General features: G+C 32.9%; 1 protein-coding gene across 9 annotated transcripts; it reads left to right on the plus strand.

The window, feature by feature from the left end:
• Positions 1-263: 263 nt before the first annotated feature.
• LOC118057021 (UPF0481 protein At3g47200-like) lies at positions 264-16,349 on the plus strand. Of its 9 annotated transcripts, none has more exons than XM_073405914.1 (6): positions 271-643; positions 8,936-9,077; positions 11,844-11,943; positions 12,043-12,146; positions 13,192-13,270; positions 14,839-16,349. In XM_073405914.1, the coding sequence occupies exon 6, from the start codon at positions 15,111-15,113 to the stop codon at positions 16,164-16,166; it is 1,056 nt and encodes a 351-aa protein (XP_073262015.1). In that variant the 5' UTR covers positions 271-643; positions 8,936-9,077; positions 11,844-11,943; positions 12,043-12,146; positions 13,192-13,270; positions 14,839-15,110; the 3' UTR covers positions 16,167-16,349. The 9 variants fall into 9 exon arrangements, 8 of the variants coding, with proteins under 8 accessions (XP_034925360.1, XP_034925361.1, XP_073262015.1 ...); XM_073405913.1 differs by having other exon boundaries at positions 275-643; positions 11,820-11,943; XM_073405915.1 differs by lacking the exon at positions 8,936-9,077 and having other exon boundaries at positions 274-643.
• Positions 16,350-23,449: the final 7,100 nt, after the last annotated feature.

The following is a 23,449-nucleotide window of genomic DNA, read 5'->3' on the forward strand; positions in this document are numbered from 1 at the left end:
TTGCTTTTTTATAAAAAAAGAAAATTATAATAATATATTTTAATTAATCTCAAAATACATTAACCTGTCCCTTCCCTTTGATGGCTTTTTAGTCCTACATGCTGTCTTATCGTCTAGAGAAAATTGTTTAATGTGCGAGGGGGGGGGTATAATTATAAGATAAACAAACGTTGTTTTCATTTTGGGGTCTACCTTCACCCACTTGAAATTTTTTATCCTCTCATGTTTAGTGGGACGGTGAGCCTAAGATATTTGTAGGTTGATCGGTGATTTTTTTTCATTAAACTATTATCCTCAGATATAAATAAGATGGATCCAGGATTCAACATTAAAGGGCTAAAATGAAGATTTAATATTCTACAGGGATTATTATGTACAAATATACTTCATCTTTTAGAAATAATTTTAAAGTTAATGGACTTTCCTAGATCCGCCCTTGCCAGGCTTGAATCTAGAGAGCATATAGAATTAAGTCCCTTAATTATAGCCATTGTCTTGTGCATCTGGGTAGACAAGGCAAGAGACTTAGAGAGAGCTAGAGAGGGGGGGACAGAGAGAAAGGCTAACTTGTTCATATATATAGGAAGAGGCTCGCTTCTTGGGACCCTATTTACAGACACAGTCCTCTGATCTCCGTCCTCAGGTCAGCACTAACTTGCTCTGCTCTTTGAAATGTTTAGTTTTTCGAAATGTTTAGTTTTGGATTTGGTTTAAGCTTTGCAGACAATAGGTGGTTCCATTTATTTTTATTTTTTTGAAAGTTGGTTTGCTTAATTATGTTTTAGTTATCCAGCATATATAAACATTTGTAATAAATTTTGTTGTTAATTTCGTTGAACCTGCTGTGAAATGATCAGAGCTTCGACTTTAGATTTATATGGGTATTAAGATAGCTAGAGAGCAAGACTTGATTAGCGGTGATCAACAAGTGATTATCGGTATCAATACCCTTTGCAGTCGCTTTAATTACCCATACTAATTTATTTAGGAGAACTAGCTACATATCTAATAAAAATGATCAACAGTATTACAAAAGAAATAAAAAAAAAAATCAGATTGTACCCAAACAAGGAACAACTAGTTTTTTTTTTTAAAAAAAAAAACTAGTTGTAACGTGTTTAAGTGATTTGTTGATTAAGTTTCATCTTGGCATCTCAAAGTCATCAAATGCTTTATTAAAAACATTTTATAATTATATATGTAAAGTTTTCCAAGCATATAATATTCAAGTTTATCATACAGGAACGTGTTCTAGTTATCTACTAAAAGAGTTCCATCTTTGTTAGGAGAAATCACAAACTAATTCAGAATACTCAAAAAACCTGATGTTTTAATAGCGCACAGAACACTAGTTAGGTTGTTCTAAATTTAATCTTTACTATTTTAGATTATAGATCCTTGTTATGTCACAATTGTATCTATAAACTCTCAGCTCAATTAATCCATAATTATATCTATACAGCACATGTAGTAGCATTTGATCAAAACTAGATAGATCATCAAATACTATTTTTGGGAAGCTAATATTTGTTTTTCTATATTTGTTCTCCATGTAAAACAAATTAAATATTAAAAACTCCGAAGAAATTAGGCTAAACCCCTCTCTTCATATGGCTTAATGGTCCCACATGGATCAAACTAAATATAAATAGGTTATATTTCAAATGTTTAGCATGCATTTTTCTATAAATGTAATATTTTAAATTTTAAAGTTAATATCACTGAACTTGTTATTAAATTAGAGATTAAATTTAAAATTATTAAGTTATTTTTATATAAAAAATATTATGTTTTGATCTTCAATATACATTGTTTTAATAAAAAATAATAAACATGCTATAAAAAAAATTATTTCCTTAAAGATTTATCTTTTCCTAAACGGGTGCAAGGTGTAGATATATATGTTTTTTTCCTCCCGTCCTCAAAAGAGGCGCCGGACGCCCAAACTCATCCGGAGTCGGAGAACTAAATAAAAAAAGTATATATATATATATATGAACTAAAATTGATCCGGTCCGGTTTTTTAATAGAACTTAAGCAATTGAATAGGAAAAACCAGTTTTTCAAGTGAATCGAATTACTGTTATGAAATACTTGACAATTGATGGAAATGATTCAAAGCAATTTTTTAATAATGCATCTGTCTTCTAAAGGAATAAACGACAACGAAGAAATGCACAATCTTTCCCTCTCACTATCAATTGATTCAATTTTTCCATCAACTTCGTATTCATTATGGGGTCAGTGGGTTGATCGGTGTACGTATAATTATTTTACTTTATTTTTAAGATATATATATATATATATATATATATATATATATATATATATATATATATATCTTAACTTCTCAACTCAATTTTTAGTTAGTGTTAACAATTTATTTAATATTTATTAATACATATAATTCTTATTTTATTTTATTACATACAAACATAAAGTTTTTGATTTCCAATTAATTTTATTTGCTTACTTGAGATCATAAAGTTTTTGCTTTCAATATATATACACACCTATAAATCAAAATAATGAGTTGATCTTCACATGGTCCTTGACATTTTATTTGCTTACTTATCTTGATATATAGGCACACCAAAAACAGCTAGTGAAAGCTAGCTTCATCATTGGAAAAAAAAATCCCTCGAAGGTTTCTTATATAATAATAATAATAATAATAATAATAGGTTAAATTCGTTTTTCCAATATATATCTCTGAGCTGGCGAAGATTATTGAAGCATATGACAATAATGTGAAAACAACAGATCGCAAAAGAAAACACGAGCTGGAGATGAAAAAAACACTGAAAATACCTAAAATTATTATTACAAGGTTAACGTTTATTTCTAACTTAAATTCAATCTAATTACTTATCATTTTTTATATCCTAATTTGTATGTTGATTATTTTGCTTTTTATAATTAACCCTAGATAAGATAATTTAGAGACCAAAGAACAATAATTTCACATCTAAATAAGCATTGAGGTCTAAATAACCTCTTTAAGATTGTGGTTGTTATTTTTTTTTAAATGTTTTTCGTGCTAAAATACATCAAAATGATAATTTCTCATCTAAATAAGCATTGGGGATTAAATAACATGTTTGGAAGTGTAATTGTAGTTGTTTTTTTAAGTTTTTTCGTGTCGAAATGCATCAAAACGAGCGAAAACATATAAAAAAATTATTTTTTAATAATAAAAATTAAATTTTTTGAAAACACGGGATAAAATCCTTTCAATACATTAATGATTAATAAAACTTAAGGATATTTTTATCATAAAAAAATGTGTCCACACATTATTCATGTTTTTTATCTAATAATAATAATATTAATAATAATTTTCTTATAAAAAAATCATTTTTTTTATATATGGCAATATAACATATATGTCAATACGAAGATATATATATATATAAAGTATCTCTGATTTCAAAAGAAACTAATTAATATGTTAATATAATTTTTAAAAAGTAAGTTAATCCATTTTTTTTAAATATATATCTAGCTGTCATGAACATAACTGCATATATATGACAGTGACTATAAATATATAAATATAAATATCAACATAAATATTCAATGACTACAAAAATATAATGGTGAAAATGACCTATCACCGAAAATGACTACATGACATGCACGTGTTGCCGACATTATTTTGACTAAGTTATCTTCTGACCCTCTCATCTTTTTAGCCCTCACTCACTCAGTAGATTTGTTTTTCGATACATAAGGCAAAAAAAACTTCGGGAGTGTTTTTTTAGAAAAAACCTGCTTTCAAAATTATTTTTTATCAAAAAAGTATTAAATTAATAATTTTTTAATTTTTCTTTAATAATTTTAATATATTGGTGTTAAAAAAATCTAAAAAATTATATTATTTTAATACATTTTCAATTGAAAAATATTATACACTGTTTTACCAAATATAAACTTCCATAGAAAGAGAGAGTAAGAGACCATGTTGCACGTATGTTGTATTGTTATTGTCCTTCTAGATTGGGTTTTTAGATGTCTGGAAATAACAAAGTATTTTTATCCTTTTTATAATTTAAAAGATTTAAATTTGACACTTAGTATTGTGATTATTAAAAACTCTAACTAATATTTAAAGTCTTTATATATGTTTTAGGTGTTTAAATTCCCTAATTAAGAGTCATATATGAATATTATAACCTTCTATACTTGATCTTGAACTTATTTTGGAGGGATATAACATTTTTATTGAGCTTGAAAGTTTTAACAGGTGAGATTTTATTTGTTTTGATTTCATTTGATAAGGAATTTAATTATATCCTTTCTTGATAGACTTTAACTTCTATTTGAAAGGACTTCCAATTATTTGTATTTGATTTTTTATAGGTTCTCTTACTATTTATAAACATGTGAATCATGCTTCACATGGTCCTTGACATTTTATTTGCTTACTTATGTTGATATATAGGCACACCAAAAACAGCTAGTGAAAGCTAGCTTCATCATTGAAAAAAACAATTCCTCATAGGTTTTTATATAATAATTGTTGCACGTCAAATCTGCGCGGCATTGGCTGGTGATTTTTCTCGTTAATGTGTTGCTTTGATTGGTTCATTGGGAGTCGCCACCTAGTAATTTATTAAAAGCTACTAGGAAACCGGATGTGCTGGTCTTGTCAGAGATTCGCGGGTAAGGGACTAGTTATGGTTAGAGAAGGTATTAATATCCCTAACGCACCCTACCTGAGATAAGCTGCTTCGTGGCTTTTGATGTGTTAAAGAAGTTTTAATAATTGTCTTTTCATCGGATATCAGAAATACAACTTACGTATAAATTAATAATTCTTGACCATGATCCAATCAAAATATTAAATTCTTCTTTAATCTTTGCAATTTTATCATAAAAAATATATAAAAAATAAAATAAAACACACACATACACTTTCATTATATTTCTTTTTTTTTTTTTTTTTTTTACATACACACTATTAACATCTTACAAATCACCAAAATTCAAAATAAATCAAAACAATACATTAAACAATTCAAAAATATTAAACAATTCAAAAATTACAAAATAAAGTTAATAAACCCCCCAAAAATCCATAACAGTGCTAGGGAAGCTTTTTGAAACTGCATGCAGTGCTGAGGAAGGTCTCTGAACAGGTGAATAGTGGCGGCGCGTCTTTTCCACGAGCCACCCCCACTGGCGGCACGTGGGTTCACGCACTGCCGCAGGAAGAAAACGGAAGTTGGACGATCTAGCTGAGCTTCTTCTCCCCTTCTCTTCCCTACTGGTTGTGAGGAACACAATCACCTGCTACCACAACAAAAATCACAACACAGTCGATTTTAGTTTTTTGTTTCACTGTTTTCAAATCCGCCTCCCTCCTTTCTCCTCTTTTAGATCTGCTCTGTTTCTCTGCCTCCTCCCTTCTCTGTTTCAGGCGGGTCAGTTTGTCTTCTCCTCTGTTTCGGGTGGTAGATAGGGCAGCGCTGCTGGCTGATGGTGAATCTATGGCCGGGTGTGGACGACGCTGGTGGATCTATGGGCGTTGTTGCGGCTGAAGAGGGAAGATCTGTTGGTTGTGCACTGTTGGAGGAGAAGGGTTGTTGTGGTGTTCGGCTACGAGAGGAGAGGTTGGTGCTGAGTGCCGGTGGGGATGGTTGTGGAAGAAGGAGATGAGATCGGGAAAAAAACTGGGGGAAAGGGGGGCTGTTGTGAGCGGTGGTTTCTTGCAAGATTCCAACTGGTTGTCTTTAGGGGACGGGGGAAGGAGCGGAGTGAGTCACAGCTAAGAGAGGGGGCGGTTGTTTTGGGGAAGATGAAAGGAAAGGGAGGCAATGTGTGGGGAGGAAAATTCCCAACCGAGGAAAGAAGGGCAGAGTCCAGCTGGTTTTGGGTCAAGAAAATCGAACCCTGGTGGAGCGGCTAAGGGAGAAAAAATAAAAACCAGCGGGGGCGGCTGGTTTGAAGGAAAGAGGTTTTTTAGGGTTAGGGTTTTTTGTGTTTTTTTCCTTAAAAAGTGCAAAATTACCCCCCTTTATGCAAGTGTTGGAAACTACTATTTATAGATAAATATGTTGCTAGGTCTCCCAATTTGGTCCCTTAACTTCTTTCTTTTTGTAAATTTGATTTTTCTTAATTTTTTTTTGTATTTTTTTTTTTTGAAAACGAGCAATATCGACGTTGACTTGATGAAGAAAATCAATGATTTTAAAAATGACGCGTGAAAAGTCGAACGCGTTCGAAAGACCCTTAAAAATTTTAATTCTTATTTTAGACGACGTTGAAAATGCTAAAATGATAAAAATATATTAAAAAACATATTTTTTGGATTTTCATTGATTTTCTCTATTTTTGGATTTTTTTGAAAATTTATCAAAACATGGGTCAAACATTGGGTAGCAACAATAATAATAGTTTCAATTCGTTTTCCAATATATATCTGAGCTGGCAAAGATAATTGAAGCATATAACATTGACCGAATAAAACATAAAACGCATGTAGACAATATATATCTGAGCATAAAAATATATTAAAAAATATATTTTTTGGATTTTCATTGATTTTCTCTATTTTTGGATTTTTTTGAAAATTTATCAAAACATGGGTCAAAACATTGGGTAGCAACAATAATAATAGTTTCAATTCGTTTTCCAATATATATCTGAGCTGGCAAAGATAATTGAAGCATATAACATTGACCGAATAAAACATAAAACGCATGTAGACAATATATATCTGAGCATAAAAATATATTAAAAAACATATTTTTTGGATTTTCATTGATTTTCTCTATTTTTGGATTTTTTTGAAAATTTATCAAAACATGGGTCAAACATTGGGTAGCAACAATAATAATAGTTTCAATTCGTTTTCCAATATATATCTGAGCCGGCAAAGATAATTGAAGCATATAACATTGACTGAATAAAACATAAAATGCATGTAGACAATATATATCTGAGCATAAAAATATATTAAAAAACATATTTTTTGGATTTTCATTGATTTTCTCTATTTTTGGATTTTTTTTGAAAATTTATCAAAACATGGGTCAAACATTGGGTAGCAACAATAATAATAGTTTCAATTCGTTTTCCAATATATATCTGAGCTGGCAAAGATAATTGAAGCATATAACATTGACCGAATAAAACATAAAATGCATGTAGACAATATATATTTGAGCATAAAAATATATTAAAAAACATATTTTTTGGATTTTCATTTATTTTCTTTATTTTTGGATTTTTTTGAAAATTTATCAAAACATGGGTCAAACATTGGGTAGCAACAATAATAATAGTTTCAATTCGTTTTCCAATATATATCTGAGCTGACAAAGATAATTGAAGCATATAACATTGACTGAATAAAACATAAAATGCATGTAGACAATATATATCTGAGCATAAAAATATATTAAAAAACATATTTTTTGGATTTTCATTGATTTTCTCTATTTTTGGATTTTTTTTTGAAAATTTATCAAAACATGGGTCAAACATTGGGTAGCAACAATAATAATAGTTTCAATTCGTTTTCCAATATATATCTGAGCTGGCAAAGATAATTGAAGCATATAACATTGACCGAATAAAACATAAAATGCATGTAGACAATATATATTTGAGCATAAAAATATATTAAAAAACATATTTTTTGGATTTTCATTTATTTTCTTTATTTTTGGATTTTTTTGAAAATTTATCAAAACATGGGTCAAACATTGGGTAGCAACAATAATAATAGTTTCAATTCGTTTTCCAATATATATCTGAGCTGACAAAGATAATTGAAGCATATAACATTGACTGAATAAAACATAAAATGCATGTAGACAATATATATCTGAGCATAAAAATATATTAAAAAACATATTTTTTAGATTTTCATTAATTTTCTTTATTTTTGGATTTTTCTGAAAATTTATCAAAACATGGGTCAAACATTGGGTAGCAACAATAATAATAGTTTCAATTCGTTTTCCAATATATATCTGAGCCGGCAAAGATAATTGAAGCATATAACATTGACTGAATAAAACATAAAATGCATGTACACAATATATAATGTGAAAACAACAGATCGCAAAAGAAAACACGAGCTGGAGATGAAAAAAACACTGAAAATACCTAAAATTGTCATTACAAGGTTACCGTTTATTTCTAACTTAAATTCAATCTAATTACTTATCATTTTTATATCCTAATTTGCATGTTGATTATTTAGCTTTTATAATCAACCCTAGATAAGATAATTTAGAGACTAAAGAACATTAATTTCTCATCTAAATAAGCGAAAATGAAAATGAGTGAAAAATCACATTATACCATCACAACCATGTAGAAGAATACAGTAAAATTAAATAATTTGTATAGCACAAAGTATCCTGTAGTCTTCGTACAGCATCAAAGATTTCTACGAGTGAGCCAGTGAACATTTCAGATTATTGTAGAAGAGGGGCAGTGGCTGGTGGTAAAAACTTGAGTGCCAAACTTGCCCTGTGGAAAACGCGTTTCCAGTAGAAAACTACAAATGTGGAAAGTCCAAAGATGATTTTTAAAATTAATCCCTATCAACCTACTGACCCACCGACAATAAAATTTGAACCTTGCGATTGCAAAGTTAATCCCTATTAACTACTGCTAACAGTTCATGAGCTTCATTAGATTCTTTGATCCCAATAGGAACAGAGAAAAGACCCAACACTGCTCTGGTGTTGATTTTTTCCAACAGATATGTCAATACTAAGATATAAAAAACATTATTTCAAATTAGAAAAAAGACTAAAATATTAAAACAATTCCTAAAAAAATAAGTTAATACAGTTTTTCTAGTAAATGCATATGGCAATGACTATAATATATATAAATGTGAACATAAATGCATATGGTAATGACTGTAAATATATAGAAGTGAAAATGACCTCCTCGTTTACTGATGACACAGAAGAAAACTCATGCACGTTTTCCTACCACAATATATCTGGAGATCGCGCAACCATTAGGGTAGAAGGCAGGAGACTTACGGAGAGAGAGAGCGAAGGGAGCTGCAATCTTTAGGAAAGAGAGTGCCCACTGATCTCCCTCAGGTCAGCACTATCTAGTTTTGTTCTTTGAAAATTTACGGACGATGTTTTGGATTTGGTTTGAGCTCTTCAGACATTAGATGGTTTAATCTATGTATAAGCATTCTATCCATAAAGTTCACCTTTTCCCTATAAAGGGGCTTGGTGTGTGTAGTTCCTTTTTTGTTACTCATTTTTTTTTAAAGAACTAAACTAGGTCTGGTCTGGTTTTTTAATACAATTTAAGCAATTGCATACATAGGAAGATTGTTAACGAGTCAGAAGAAGACAAGTAGAGAAGGAGAAAATGTGCTATAGTGAAAGAGGGAGATGAAAGTTGAGTGTTACAGTTTATTAGTAGACTGTAAATGAAAGGAAAAACTTGAACTCTAGACTGTAAATGGTGCAACTTGAATATTTTTAAAATTCCGAGTTAAAGCCTCGAAAAGGCAAAAACAATAACCAGGAGTTAGCCGAAACAAATACAATACATCGACAAAATCAACCTGAACCAAGCAAAAAGAGACCCTAGAAAACACAAATACTAGAATATACAATAATAAAAAAAATCCAGCCCTAGCTGATCCTTTTTCAGGTGAAGCAATCGATGGATTTGGGTCATCAACCTAATCTATATTAATATCAAGTATATTAATAAATAAGAAAAAAAAATAAAAGTTAATAAAGTATATTGAGGCAATGAATAAAGAGCATGGTTTTTTATTATTTAATATAATTATAGTGATACAAGTTATTTAGAACATGATTATTTATTTTCTTCTCTGTTATTTCTTTTCCAACACTATTTTTTTATAGTAATTAAAGGGAAATATTAATAAGATTTAGTCAATTAGCAAACTAACTAAAAGAAAAACTTACTGTTTTTTCCATCACCAGAACAGGCCTCCCAACATTATACTTTAAAAAGAGCCAACTACATAAGTTTGTCTTTCCTTTCAAACCATTATTAATTGATTTCCTCTCTCTTTTTATTACACCTAATATTGGTCCCACCAACATGGATCATCCATTTCCTTTTCAATTATATCAATTTAAGATTTATCGTATCCCATTACCCAAATTCTACCAATCATTATTAACATTTAATTACTTACCACTTAATCGATGTTTTTAACTTCAAACGACACACAACCTGTTGGCACTAATTTGTTGTGATAAATAAATTAATAGCCTTTGTGGGATGCAACTAGATGAAATTTGGTAGATTGAACCGCATCTCCATAATGATTCGTTTAACATGTCCCTTTGTGATCATGCCTTTTTTTCTTTTTCTTTTTTTATGATGATTAGATAATTTTATTGAAAAATAGTTATTAACTATTTATTAACGGATTAAACAACTGATAATAAAAGTATTTTTTGGATAATAATCAAGAGTATATTGAAAATGTCATAAAGCTAATATCCAAAGCAAAATACATGAATATAACAAAAACAAAAAAAAACAAACTTAATGAAAAACAAATCCGTTAAACATTGCTTATGAGAAATTAATTCTAACTTTGAACAATAATTCAAAAGTTGTTTTTTTATAAATAACTTGGGATAATAATAATAATAATAATAATAATAATAATAATAATAATAATAAGTTAAAATAATCTTAAGTTAAAATTATGCTTGATGAAAATGATTTGAATCAATTTTTTGAAGAGAAGCAGTAAAAGAAGAATCTATAAATTAAAAGTTAAAAAAAAAAACTTAAATCAATTTGCGAAATTCATACAAAACAGAATCTAATACACATGCCTCTTTATTATTGTGATTTTCAATTACCAGTCCTTGCATATATATTTGGCGCAACCATGTGGCTTGGTAAGAGCAACAGAGAGAGAGAGAGAGAGAGAGAGAGAGAGAGAGAGGCTGCAATATATAGGAAAAGAGGCTGGTAACATATATATAGAGATACTGTCGTCTGATCTCCCTCAGGTCAGCACTAACTTGTTTTGTTCTCTGAAATGTCTAGTTTTTTTGAGATTTTACGTTTTGGAATTGTTTTAAGCTCTGCAGACATTACGTGGTTCAATATATGTATAAGCATTCCAAGCTGACTTCATTTTTTTTTTTTTTTTGAGATAGTGTCAACATCATTTTCAATTCAATAACGAAACACAAATATCAAGTTAGCTTTTAGTTAATCCATTTTAATAATAATATAATAAAAAAACTTAATTTACAAGAGATAAAATATATATAATAGATATTAGGAGTGAGCATCGTTCAATAAATCCTAAATTATCCTAACCAGTAGGGTATAAAATTTAGATAATTTAGTTTACCAGAATTACTCGACTTGTTTGATTGATTATAAAGATTCTGAGTTAAAAAAAACGAATAAGAAATAAAAAAAATTCAGAAAATGACAATTTTCTATTCAAATTACCTAGATGCTAGGGGTGTGCAAAAAAACCGAAAAACCGAGTAAACCGATAAAACCGATAAAAAATTAACTGAAAAAACCGAACTGAAAAATAAAACCGATTAGATTATGTAGGAAAAACCCCGGTTCGGTTCGGTTTTCGGTTTTACAGTACAAAAACCGGATGAACCGGACCGGACCGGACCGGTTAAAAAAAAAAGGATCCCTGCGCCCTAGTATAAAAGAAAATGTTGCTACCCACGCCGCGCCCCTCTTTTCTCCTCTTCAGTCTTCAGTTCTTCACTTCACTCTCCGCTGGTGCTAACCCAGTAACCCTAAACAGTAAAGGAAACACTTTCAAATTTCAATTGTCAAACTCCTCTCAGGCTCTCACTCTCAGGCTCTCACAGATCGACGTTTCCTCAGTCTCCACTGGTCCAAAACACGTTGTGTTTCCATCAGACCGGCGTTTCCCCAACCTCTCAAAACCAGTGAGGCAGTGACAATGAGGTGAGTTTTTTTTTTTCGGTTTTCTAATTAAACCAGGCGGATCCTCTTCTATTATTCTAAATAGTGTATATATTCTAAGTTTTGTTTTCTTTTCTCCAGTTTAATCAACAAATTGGCCACTGGTAGTGCTAGGATCAGCCCTTAATCTCAGTCTCCACTGGATCAACCGATCAACACAGTCGACGCCTCAGCCTCTCAAACCAGTGAGTTTTTTTTTTTTTTTTTTTCACAGCTACCCTCTTCTTGCTTCTTAGCTGGTAATCTATTTTTTTTTCGCAAAAATATCCTAACTTTGTTGAACCGAAACATGGGTTATTGTTTCATGGGTTATTGCTTCTTAGCTGCTGTTGCTACTAATTCTAATGTGTTTTCAGTTGGTGATAGTTCCTGCCATTAATTACCCAGCTTTTTTTTTTTTTAGAAATCTGGTGTTCAGATTGGGTTTATTTTGTGATTATTTTGTTATAGACACCTCTCTTGCCTGAGTTTTATGCTCTTCCATTTTTTTCACTGATCTTTTTTGTGGTTTCCCCGCATTATACATGTTTTATATTTTGATTATTTTCCCCTGATTTTCTGTACACAACCTTGAGAAATGGATGACGGTCTCAATTGATGTAGAAGCTAGAATCATCCCTTTTTTTTCTGCTTTCTAACATCTGAAGGTTGATAACTTCAAGCAAAACTTTTGCTGTCAGTTCCAATAGGATTCCTCAGCAAATAGTAGGCAGTAGAGGTAGTAGAATCATAGGACAGGGGAGACCGATATGACAGTATGGAACATATTTGAGCCTAAGGTAACAAAGGGACACTATACGACATTCTTGGTCTTGCTTAGTTTGTGTTCGAATTCTCCTTGCTTTTGCATTCTTTAGGACCAAAAATGAAGAAAATGATATGGGTCTTTATCTTTTAGAATCTGGAACCTAGAGTGCTAGGGTTGGTGTGGTTACCTTCTCAAGTCAATTACAGAACCTTGGATGAAAATTGTGGTGTTATTGGAATTAGTGATTTCTTTTTTCGTTCACCTAAACCTAAACCATGGTTTGCCTGCGCCAAGATATTCAATTCTGGGATTTCTTTTTAATATCTTTTGGAAGGAGCCTTTGTAGGTTTGGGGCTTGGGTGGGGAAATGGGTGCCTTTTCCCAACGGAGTATGCTTCTTCAACTAGCCTCAATTCACAGCCTACGATTATTTATTAATTAACACATTTTTATTCTAATATGTTTAATATTTTATTTTGTAGAATTTGGTGGAAAGTTGCATTTAGCAACGGATGATAATTAGTTCACAAATTGTGAATTTGTGATGCATGTATTGAAAAGGTATGGTATAAATATATATTTTTTTTAATTTTTATATCTTCTGATTTAATTTATTATGTTATAATTCTAGATTATGAATTTCAGGAATCAAAGTGCAATGCTCTTGAAGTGTTTTTTTATTGAGATGATGTGCACATGAAGATTTATTTTTATGGCTTGGAGTGTTTTATGATAATGTTATTTGTTGTTTTTTTGTTAAGCCCTTTGAAGGCAATTGTTTGTATTTTGTAATTTGGATTTTAACTTATTGGTGTGTGATTGTGAGTGTGTGTTATTTATTTAAACTTTTCGGAAGTAGAAAAATATTAGCAAGTTAAAAATATATTGAACACAAGATTGACACTAATAATTTAATATAAATGAATATTTAATGGCCAAAAAAATTAATAAACATAAGATTGATAATAATAATTTAATACAATTGAATATTTAAGGGTAAAAAAATTAAATATATTTGGAATCTTCAAAGAAAATGAGATAATAGCAAATTTAATTGTAAGCCCACTAGAAATCCATTAGGTTATTAATTTTTTTTATTATCAAAGCCCATTAAAAAGCCCAAAAAAACCCAAAAAATACATATAGGTTTGTCCGGTTTTTTGGCTTAAAAACCGGACCGGAACTGAACTGGAACCGGCCGGTTTGGGCCGGGTTCGGTTCGGTTTCGGGTGTTTTTTTTTTTTCTCGGTTTGGTTGCTTTTTTTGGGGAAAAACCGAACCGAACTGGAAATGATCACCCCTACTAGATGCTAACCCTTGGTAGATTTTAAAAGGTGAGGTAATGTGTTAAGATGAGAGGGATGGAGGGAGGAGTGAAATAGAGTGTAGGAGACAGAGGAAAAGAGAATTAGTTGGAATTAAAAGAGATTGAGTTAGAGCAGAAGAGGTGCGTGGATATGAAGAAAAGTTGTATGTTTAAGTGATAAAAAGAGAGAAAAGAATGAGTTACATTGAGGGGGATATATAGAGAAGAAGAAAATGAGTTAGGAAGAGAGGTAGAAAAAAGAAGAAGAAAAAAAAGAGTTATTAGTGAAAGATATAGAATATAAAGACATGAAAGTTGAGTTATAAAAGACATGAAAGTTGAGTTATATGTAGAATATAAAGATTATTGATAGATTGTAAATGAGAAAAAAAAAATGTATGGGCAACGGAGCCATAAGGAGTCCTTTAAAATGTTAAGACATCTCTGGTTTAAATTTTATTTTTTGTATTTTTAACTCACATGCAATTGATTACGAGTTCTTCTCTATGGTTTGGTTATTAGGACTAGTTATTCACTAGTGGATGGCATCCAAAAGTTTATCCGCAATAAAAAAAAAAAAAAAAAAAAAATTGATGTAAATTTAAATAAAAAAAGATGTAACTTGAAATTTTAAAATTTTAAATATTTATGATTGGTGCGACTAAATTCATGAACATAAAATGTCATGAATAAAAAAGTGCCTTAATTTTGTGAAATAACACAGAAATTACTATATTAGTACATATATCTCAAAAAAAATTCAAAATTGAACTATATATACCCCCCTTACATTCATTCTTCGTTTGTTTCACTGAACCTGCAGACCGGAAATAGTTAAACTCAGTACTGCATGTGCTTCAAGAATGAATAACGAATTTGGAGCAAGAGCATCAAATGGGGAAGATTATGACATGACTAGCAATTTTGTGACAAAGCTTAACAGTATGGTGGATTCGTGCACACCTCAACAGGACCTGTCTGAGTGCTGTATCTACGAGGTGGCCCAATTTGCTTAGAAACGTAAAACCGGAAGCCTACACTCCACAACTGATTTCAATAGGTCCTCTTCACCACGGCGATGCCAAACTAGAGATCATGAAGAGGAAGAAATTGATATGTTTTAGAGAGTTTAAAGGGAATAGGTTGAGTGACGAGAGAATTATGGATCTTGTGAACATCATTCGGAATAACGAAAAGAAAATCCGACAATATTATTCAAAGAACTTCGACGAAATTCGGAGCTGGGATTTCATAGAGATGATCCTGCTGGATGCCGTCTTCATTATTGAGTTTTTAAAGGAGTCAAATGATGTTGATGGTCCTAAGAATTTAGAGCCTTGGATGATGTCCGACATAAAAGAAGACTTGAAGCTACTTGAAAACCAACTACCTTTCTTCATTATTCAGGAAATATATGACGAGGTCATTAGCGCTCGCCAAGAGTTTCCAAGCATTCCTTTTCTTCATCTCGCTGCCTTTCATTTGGGAAAGGAGGAGTTTCCAGAAGTGGTAAACTCCGACCCGAAAGTAAAGGGAAGCAGGCACTTCACTGATTTACTAAGGAATTTAATGCTGGATGGAGTCATTAAGAGAAGTTTTACTTTCTATACTATAAAGCTGAAATATAGCGCCGTCATGCTTCGCAAGGCAGGAGTGAGGTTTCGGGTCGCCGAAGAGAAATGCTTGCTTAACATAAGATTTGAGAAAGGAGTGTTGGAAATACCACGCTTGGAAGTTGATTACAGCTTCGAACGTTTTGTACGAAATATCATGGCCTTGGAGCAGTGCTACAAACCGTTTGAAGCTTACATATGCCATTACATTAAATTTATGGACAGTCTTATCAACAGTGCAGAAGACGTGGATTTGCTAGTCGAAAAGGGAATCATTCTCCACTGGCTAGGTGACAATGCCGCACTTTCAAATATGTTTAACAAGCTTAACGATAATATTGGCGAAACTTCCACTAGTTATGGTTATATGTGTAAAAAGATGAATGGCCACTATGAGAACCACTGGAACCGTTTGAAGGCAACCTTGGAACTTGTATATTTCGCCAATGTTTGGAGAGGTACGGCAACTGTTGCAGCAGCTATCCTCCTGGTCCTCACTTTGATACAGACTATCACTTCCGTAAAATCGGTATTCTAGGATTTTATCTTGTTTAGTTTCATTATTCCTACGTAATGATGGGCTGGATTGTTGTTGTTTAGATTGCCGTTTCATTTTGGGTTTGTGTAGTTCTGAACTAATAACATCGTATCAAATTCTTGTTGTATTGTCCTAAAATTGAGTTCGTACTTGTTTCCTCTCAAAATTCTCTTCTTTTAAGATCATCTTCAGATTAAACGAACCTGAATAATTAATGCATGATCTCGGTTTCAATATCCCCATCTCACCAACAATGAATTTATCGGGTTTTATACATTGCTGATCACTTTTTCTCTTGTTAATACCTAGGTATTTTTTTTATTATTAACGTGTGTGTTCGAACTAGTTTGCGTGTATCTCGACTAATCCTACGAGTCCTAAAGTTAACAACCATGTAAATCTCAAGTAGCCTTAAAAGAACTCAAACTTGTAATTATTAAATAATAAACTCAAAAATTAACTAGCTAAGTTATTCCTCACGTAACTACGAATTTTTTATTTTAAAAGGTAGTGGATAGCAACGGTACTTTTCAATGTCTCTTATATAAATAGGGGATAGAGTGACCGTTTAGAGATATAGAAACTGAGCAAAATCTTCGATCCACTACCTTCTTGTACTATCTTCTAGTTTTCATCATTTCTACTCATGAACAATTACATGTCCATATTTATTAAATTTGTCAGGTTTTATACAATCAATTTTCATACCTGAACTTTTTTAAAAAATCTTTTTAATGTAAGGTATTAAACTTTAAAATGTCTATAATAAGTGTTATGTTTAATAGAATGTTCTTATTAAACATAGAGACAATGTACCTAAATACCTAAATGGATATGTGAAGGATGAAACTTGATTTTGACATGTGAGATTTGGGCATATAAATTTTGATAGCTTGAAAATGATGGCACAAAAAAAAATGTTGAAGGGTCTATCATCCATTATACACCCAAATCAGTTATGTAAAAGATATTTAATGGGTAAGCAATTTTCGTAAGAGTTTTCTGAATGAGGTTACATCAAGAGCAAATCAACCCTTATTGAAGCTCAAGGAGGTTACATCAAGAGTTTACAACAGATTGAATCACGGCGGGGTGAGCATCGGCGGACTCTGTACTCCGCTGTAAAATACATAATATGTGCTCAGAGAATGATGATCTTGCTCCTTATCTAGACATTTGCAATCTCGGAGTTTTTGCTTTCATTTTACTCTTTCCCGCCCCTTATCTTGGAGTTTTTGCTCTTCTTGTAAATTATTTCCTAGCTCAAAAGGGATTCTACTTGCTTGAAAATAATACTAATCAAATCAATTTAGAACTCAAAACTCCTCAAGTCAGAGACCAAGTTCTTCGAGGTTGAGTTGTTGTCTCCAAGGCTATTTCTGTCACATATAAAGCCTCTTAAATCTCGACTCTTCTTCTCCTTTTCCTTATAGGAAACTCTCTTTGTCCATTTGCCAAAGAACACTGCCTCTGTTTTCCAACTTATAGAAAATGGAGTTCGATGGTGGTTTTATCCTGTAAATAATTATGATTTGTGAGTGTTTTTATTCTCATTGACTTATAGTTTTTAAATAGATTAGAAGATGTTTTCGAAGTTAAAAATAAATTATTGAGATTTTTATAATGTTTTCAAAATATTTTTAGATAAAAATATATTAAAACTTAGTAATTGAAGATACAAAAGCTTTGATAATGAAAAATATTATTATAGTATACTTTAGACATATTTTCAAATCTGACCTACAATTTTACTGAAAAAAAAGGGTATTGGACATTGGTTCCTAAGTTAACTCATGGTTTATTAAATTATTTTTTAATTATTTTTATTAAAATAACATCATTTTATTAAAAAAAAAATCTTGATATTAATCTAGTCATGTCTATATTAGGCATAGCCAAATCAATCCATTCAAGTTAATATTTTTTTATAATTCAACTTAAAACTTAAATCAAATTCTCAAATATAAATTTCTCGGATTAACTCGATAAGATAAGCTATATTTAACTAATATATTTTTAAAACATCCTATGAAAATAAAAGATACAAACTAAGTTCATTCAGTGTCTGCTTGGGATTGTGATAATAATTGATTTTTAAAATGTTTTGAAGGTGTCTTTACTGCAGGGATTGAGTTATGAAGGTGTTCAAAGTCAACTGGGTACTGCAGGTACTGATTGAACAGTTTCTAATGCCCTACCTATTCCAAGATCGACAATTCTCTCATCCTTCATTTTTCCATATAATCTGAATGTAAGATCATGGTACATAATGAATTGTTTCATGCCGTAAGCTATCTCAAGAGATTTGTTTTTAGCTTTTTCTGGGCCTATGATAAGAAATTGGGTTGCATTGAATTGATCTGTTCAAAATTTGGATTCAGTAGAAACTCATAGTAGCTCATAGCAGAATTTACTTATCTATTAAAATGCAAACAATGACTATTCTAGGGAGAGCAATCTACCTACCTAGCAATCATGAATTACTGGTGGCTTGCGTCTGATTTCAGGATTATGATTCAGAGCTTCTGGAGCTCAATCGCGGTTTCCAAATCTGGTACAAGGAAAATGGTCCCAGCTCTAAAGATGTTGAAAGAGAGATGTCGACAATGGAGTAAAGCATCTGTGGGAAACATGAATGATAGAATTGAAGAACTGGAACTTGAAGCTGACTTAATGGATCGTCAAAATGAGTGCAGGGTCTTGAATACTGATGAACTGATTAGAAGTAAATCCATTGCCTCCCAGCTCAAAATCCTGTATAGAGCTCAAGAGTCTGCCTGGCATCAGAAGTCAAGAATTCAGTGGTGTAAGCTTGGAGATAAAAATACCCGATTCTTTCATTTAGCTGCTACAACAAGACATAAAAAGAATCAACTTGCATGCTTGGAGGTTGATGGAAAGATCCTATCTAAACCAAATGAGGTGAAGCTAGCTGTCTTTCACTTTTTCCGCAACTTGTACTCCCACCAGAACAGACCTAGAGCGTCATGTTCAAACCTAGAATTCTCAAGGCTGAAGTCTTCCTCCTCGGCTGCTCTTGAATTTCCATTTTCTGCAGAAGAGATTAAAGCAGCTGTGTGGGATTGTGATGGAAATAAAGCCCCAGGTCCTGATGGTATTAACTTTCTTTTCATCAAGAAAGCATGGAACATTATAGGTCAGGACATTATCCAAATGGTTGATGAATTCTATCGAACTAATCTCCTCCCTGCAGGTATCAATAGCACCTTCGTTACTCTTATTCCAAAGATTAAAAGTGCTATCAAGCTATCGGATTTCAGACCTATTAGTTTGGTGGGTAGCCTATACAAGATTTTCTCAAAGATTCTTGCAACTAGGTTGAAACATGTTATGCCAGAGGTCATCTCTCATCATCAAAATGCTTTCATCAAAGGGAGGCAAATTTTAGACAGCGTCTTGATTGCAAATGAGGTCCTTTCTTTCATCAAGAAGAAAAAGGGTAAAGCTTATCTTTTCAAACTAGATTTTCATAAAGCCTTTGATTCGGTGTTATGGGAATATATTAATGACATCATGGCTAGTATGGGCTTCGGTAGTAGATGGCGAGGGTGGATAATGCAATGCATATCAACGGCAAAAATGTATGTGCTTGTTAATGGGTCTCCCACGGAGGAGTTCTGCTTAGCTAAAGGCCTACGCCAAGGAGACCCTCTCTCTTCGTTTCTCTTCAACATTGCAGTCCAGGGTTTGAGTTGTATATTGCAGCGTGGCTGTGATTTGGGTTTGACTTCGGGTATAAACATTGAAAATTCAGGGCTTGTCATATCTCACCTACAGTTTGCGGACGACACCCTTATGTTCAACTCAGACTCTCTTCATAGCATGCAGAACATTAAACGTATCCTATTATGCTTTGAACTTGTCTCAGGGCTGAAGGTCAATTTTCATAAAAGCAGTATTGTGGGTGTGGGTGTAGCAGCTCATACATGTACCTTCACAGCTCAGCTTCTCAGATGCAAGCAGGATCAGTTGCCTCTCATGTATCTTGGGCTCCCCATCGGTGGAAACTTGGGCAGAGCTACAATGTGGAACCCTATTTTGCGCAATATCAGTTATCGGTTGGCTTCGTGGAAAGGCAGATTCTTATCTATTGGGGGTCGTTTGTGCTTGATTAAATCTGTGCTCAACAATCTCCCCATCAACTACCTATCTATGTTCCCCATGCCTACTACGGTAGCCTCCAAAATTGATCAGAAACTTCGATCCTTCCTCTGGTCTGGAAATGCGGAAAGGCACAAAATATGCAATGTTAGCTGGGCAACTGTTACTCTTCCAAAACATGCGGGTGGTCTTGGGATTGGTTCTTTAAGGGACAAAAATACAGCTCTGCTCTTTAAATGGTTATGGAGGTTTAGGTTGGAGGAATCAAGTATGTGGAAGGGTGTGATCAAAAGCATCTACAACACCAATTGCTCTAATCTGCTGCTGCAAGCTCCTATTCCAGGAACTGCAACTACATGGTCCCGGATTGTCAATCATTGTGTGAGAAATAATAAGTTGCAGGATATTGTGAATGAGCAATCTTTGGTCCTTATCGGAAATGGCAAGAAAACTTTGTTTTGGCTTGATTGCTGGCTTAATAATCACTGTTTAGCAAATCACTTCCCTACTCTTTTCCAATTATCCAATGACAAAGATGCCACCATTGCTAAGATGGGAATGTGGGAAGGGTATGAGTGGATTTGGTTTTTTTCATGGATACGTCCACTACGGGGGCGCAACATTGGCTTGCTTGATCAACTATATGCAATCCTATCAATAGTACTCATGGACAAAGATGGAGAGGATAGACTAATTTGGAAGGACAATAATTCAGGAAGATTTTCAGTGAAATCTCTCTGCGGATTGTTGAGTCCAAAGCCTTCCACAAACAATGCCTTCTCATTTGCTGGATTTTGGAAAGGTATTGTCCCTCCTAAGGTAGAGATCTTTTGCTGGATGGCTATCATTAACAGACTCAACACCCGATGTATGTTGGTTCGAAGAGGTATCTTGAGTAGCTCGGAATTAAATTGCCCTATTTGCCTTGTTGAAGCAGAATCGGTGGACCATATTCTGCTTCACTGCCATAAGCATTGGCTCATTTGGTCCAAAATCATTAAATGGTGGGGTTTAGTTTGGTGTTGCCCAAAGAGCTTCTCAGATATGTGGTCTCAATGGTCTTCCATGGTGCATGGTAATTTTCAAAGGAAGGCATGGTTGATGTTGTTCTTCTCAGTGGCATGGTCTCTTTGGCTCCTTCGAAATGATCTCATTTTCCAACAGAAGACACCTGATTATGACTCAATTTTTTTTCTTATTATCACCCGTCTATGTCTTTGGCTAAAAGCTATCCATTCAGATTTTCCATACTCCCCTACAGATCTGATCAGATCGGCAGATGGCTTGCTTCGGTGGTCCAATGCTCACTCTTTCAGGATTAAAAATATATGGTCTCCTCCTATGATTAATAGGCTCAAATGGAATGTGGACGGCTCTTCTCTTGGTAAGCCAGGCCCCTCTGGAATAGGTGGTGTGCTGCGAAATCATCATGGCCATGTGCTCGGTATGTTCTCTGTTCCAGTTGGTATTTTAGACTCTAATATTGCTGAGTTAAGGGCTATTGTGAAAGCCATTGATCTATCAGCATCTAATTGCCATTTACACCATCAACACCTCATCATCGAATCTGACTCTGTCAATGCTATTCGCTGGATGAATAATCCTCTCAGTCGTCACTGGAAGAATCATAATTTGTTCTCCTATGTTAATAGACTGAAAGCATATTTTGGTTCAATCACCTTCTCTCATATCTTTCGTGAAAGTAATTGCATGGCAGATGGTTTGGCTAAGCAAGGAGTGCGGAGATCAAGTGAATTTGTTGCCTGGCTTTGAATCCACCATTTTTCTATGGGCTTGCTATTGTTTCTTCTCCCATTATGTCTTTGAGTATTTTCTGTTTTGTTTTGTTGAGGAATGTTTAGTTTCAGCTCATTTGGATGGATTTTGTATGGTTTTCTTTGCTTTGGTTTATCTTAAGTTGCGCTTTATCCTTCATATGACTTTATGCCATATTAAGATATTGTGTAGCTTTTGTTCTATTCCCGTTAGACTTTGACGCTTATATAATATACACATCTTTCAAAAAAAAAATCTACCTAGCTTTTTCTTAGTATCTGATATGTTAATCTATTTATCTTGTTCCAATTTAGTCATCCGTGAGAGAATTATTTTGTACAAAAGGAACAATTTCTTGCTTGCTGGACTTAATATTCATGTTGCCTTTAGACCCCTCATGTAGTCGCAACCAAGGTTGATTTTCAGCATTCTTTGTGGGTACATTTCCTACCTTTTTTTTTCCTTTTTGTCAAACTGTCAAGGAAGCAGCTGTCTTCTCAGTTCATTATATGTTTGAGCAGGTTTATGCATGCCAATTGTAGAATTGTTTCAAGCTTGATTTTCTAAATATATTGTGGTTCATGATTCTGAGGTTTTTTATTTATTGGCTTGAGATCAAAGGCAGTGCCTTGGCGAAGCATGCTGAAAGGAGCAGCGATAGATTTCAGTCCACCAACCAAACATCCATAAAACTCTTGCTAAATGCGTCACTTATTATAAGAAAATGGATGTGTCTTGCAAGTTACATGGTTGTGCAGGCCTGCAGGGCTATGGTCCATTTTTAAGGAATTGAGTTTCTCATGACCAAAAAGAACACATGGACTTTTCTTTTGTTGGCCTTACCATTGCATGCTTGGTGACTATCTAATATATTATCATCACTTTTATCTTACTAAATTCTACAAAAAAATAGGCTTGCAATGGATGTCATAAATCGCTTAATAGCTGCTTCTTGCTGGCAAAACATTCATGCTGTTCCACAACACGGGGCTGTCTTTGGGATAAGGGTAGTTGATGGTTATGGAGCAGCACGTTGATCTAAGGATGGAACGAAGGTATATTTATGCTATTGTAATGATCCTTGTAACTTCATGTATACTTGCATTGATGGATAACGTGCTAGGAAACAGAAAAACACGTACAGATGAATAAGGTTGGCTTAGGCTTAAAACATGCTAAATTTTCAAGAAAAACATGAAAGTTATGCTAATTGAGGCCTCCTTTTTCTTGTGGATAAAAGAACAAATTCCAAAAATCTGGAGAAGACATCCTAAAGAGAAGAATAAGAGAGAGAGCGCCAAAGGCAATGTATAAGAGCACCTAAATCCCATTAAGACCCTATTCTATTCTATACTGTTCTCTGTACAATATCTTGGTACGCTGCT

Source organism: Populus alba, chromosome 17 (assembly GCF_005239225.2).
Source record: "Populus alba chromosome 17, ASM523922v2, whole genome shotgun sequence".
In the NCBI taxonomy this organism is placed as follows: domain Eukaryota; kingdom Viridiplantae; phylum Streptophyta; class Magnoliopsida; order Malpighiales; family Salicaceae; genus Populus; species Populus alba.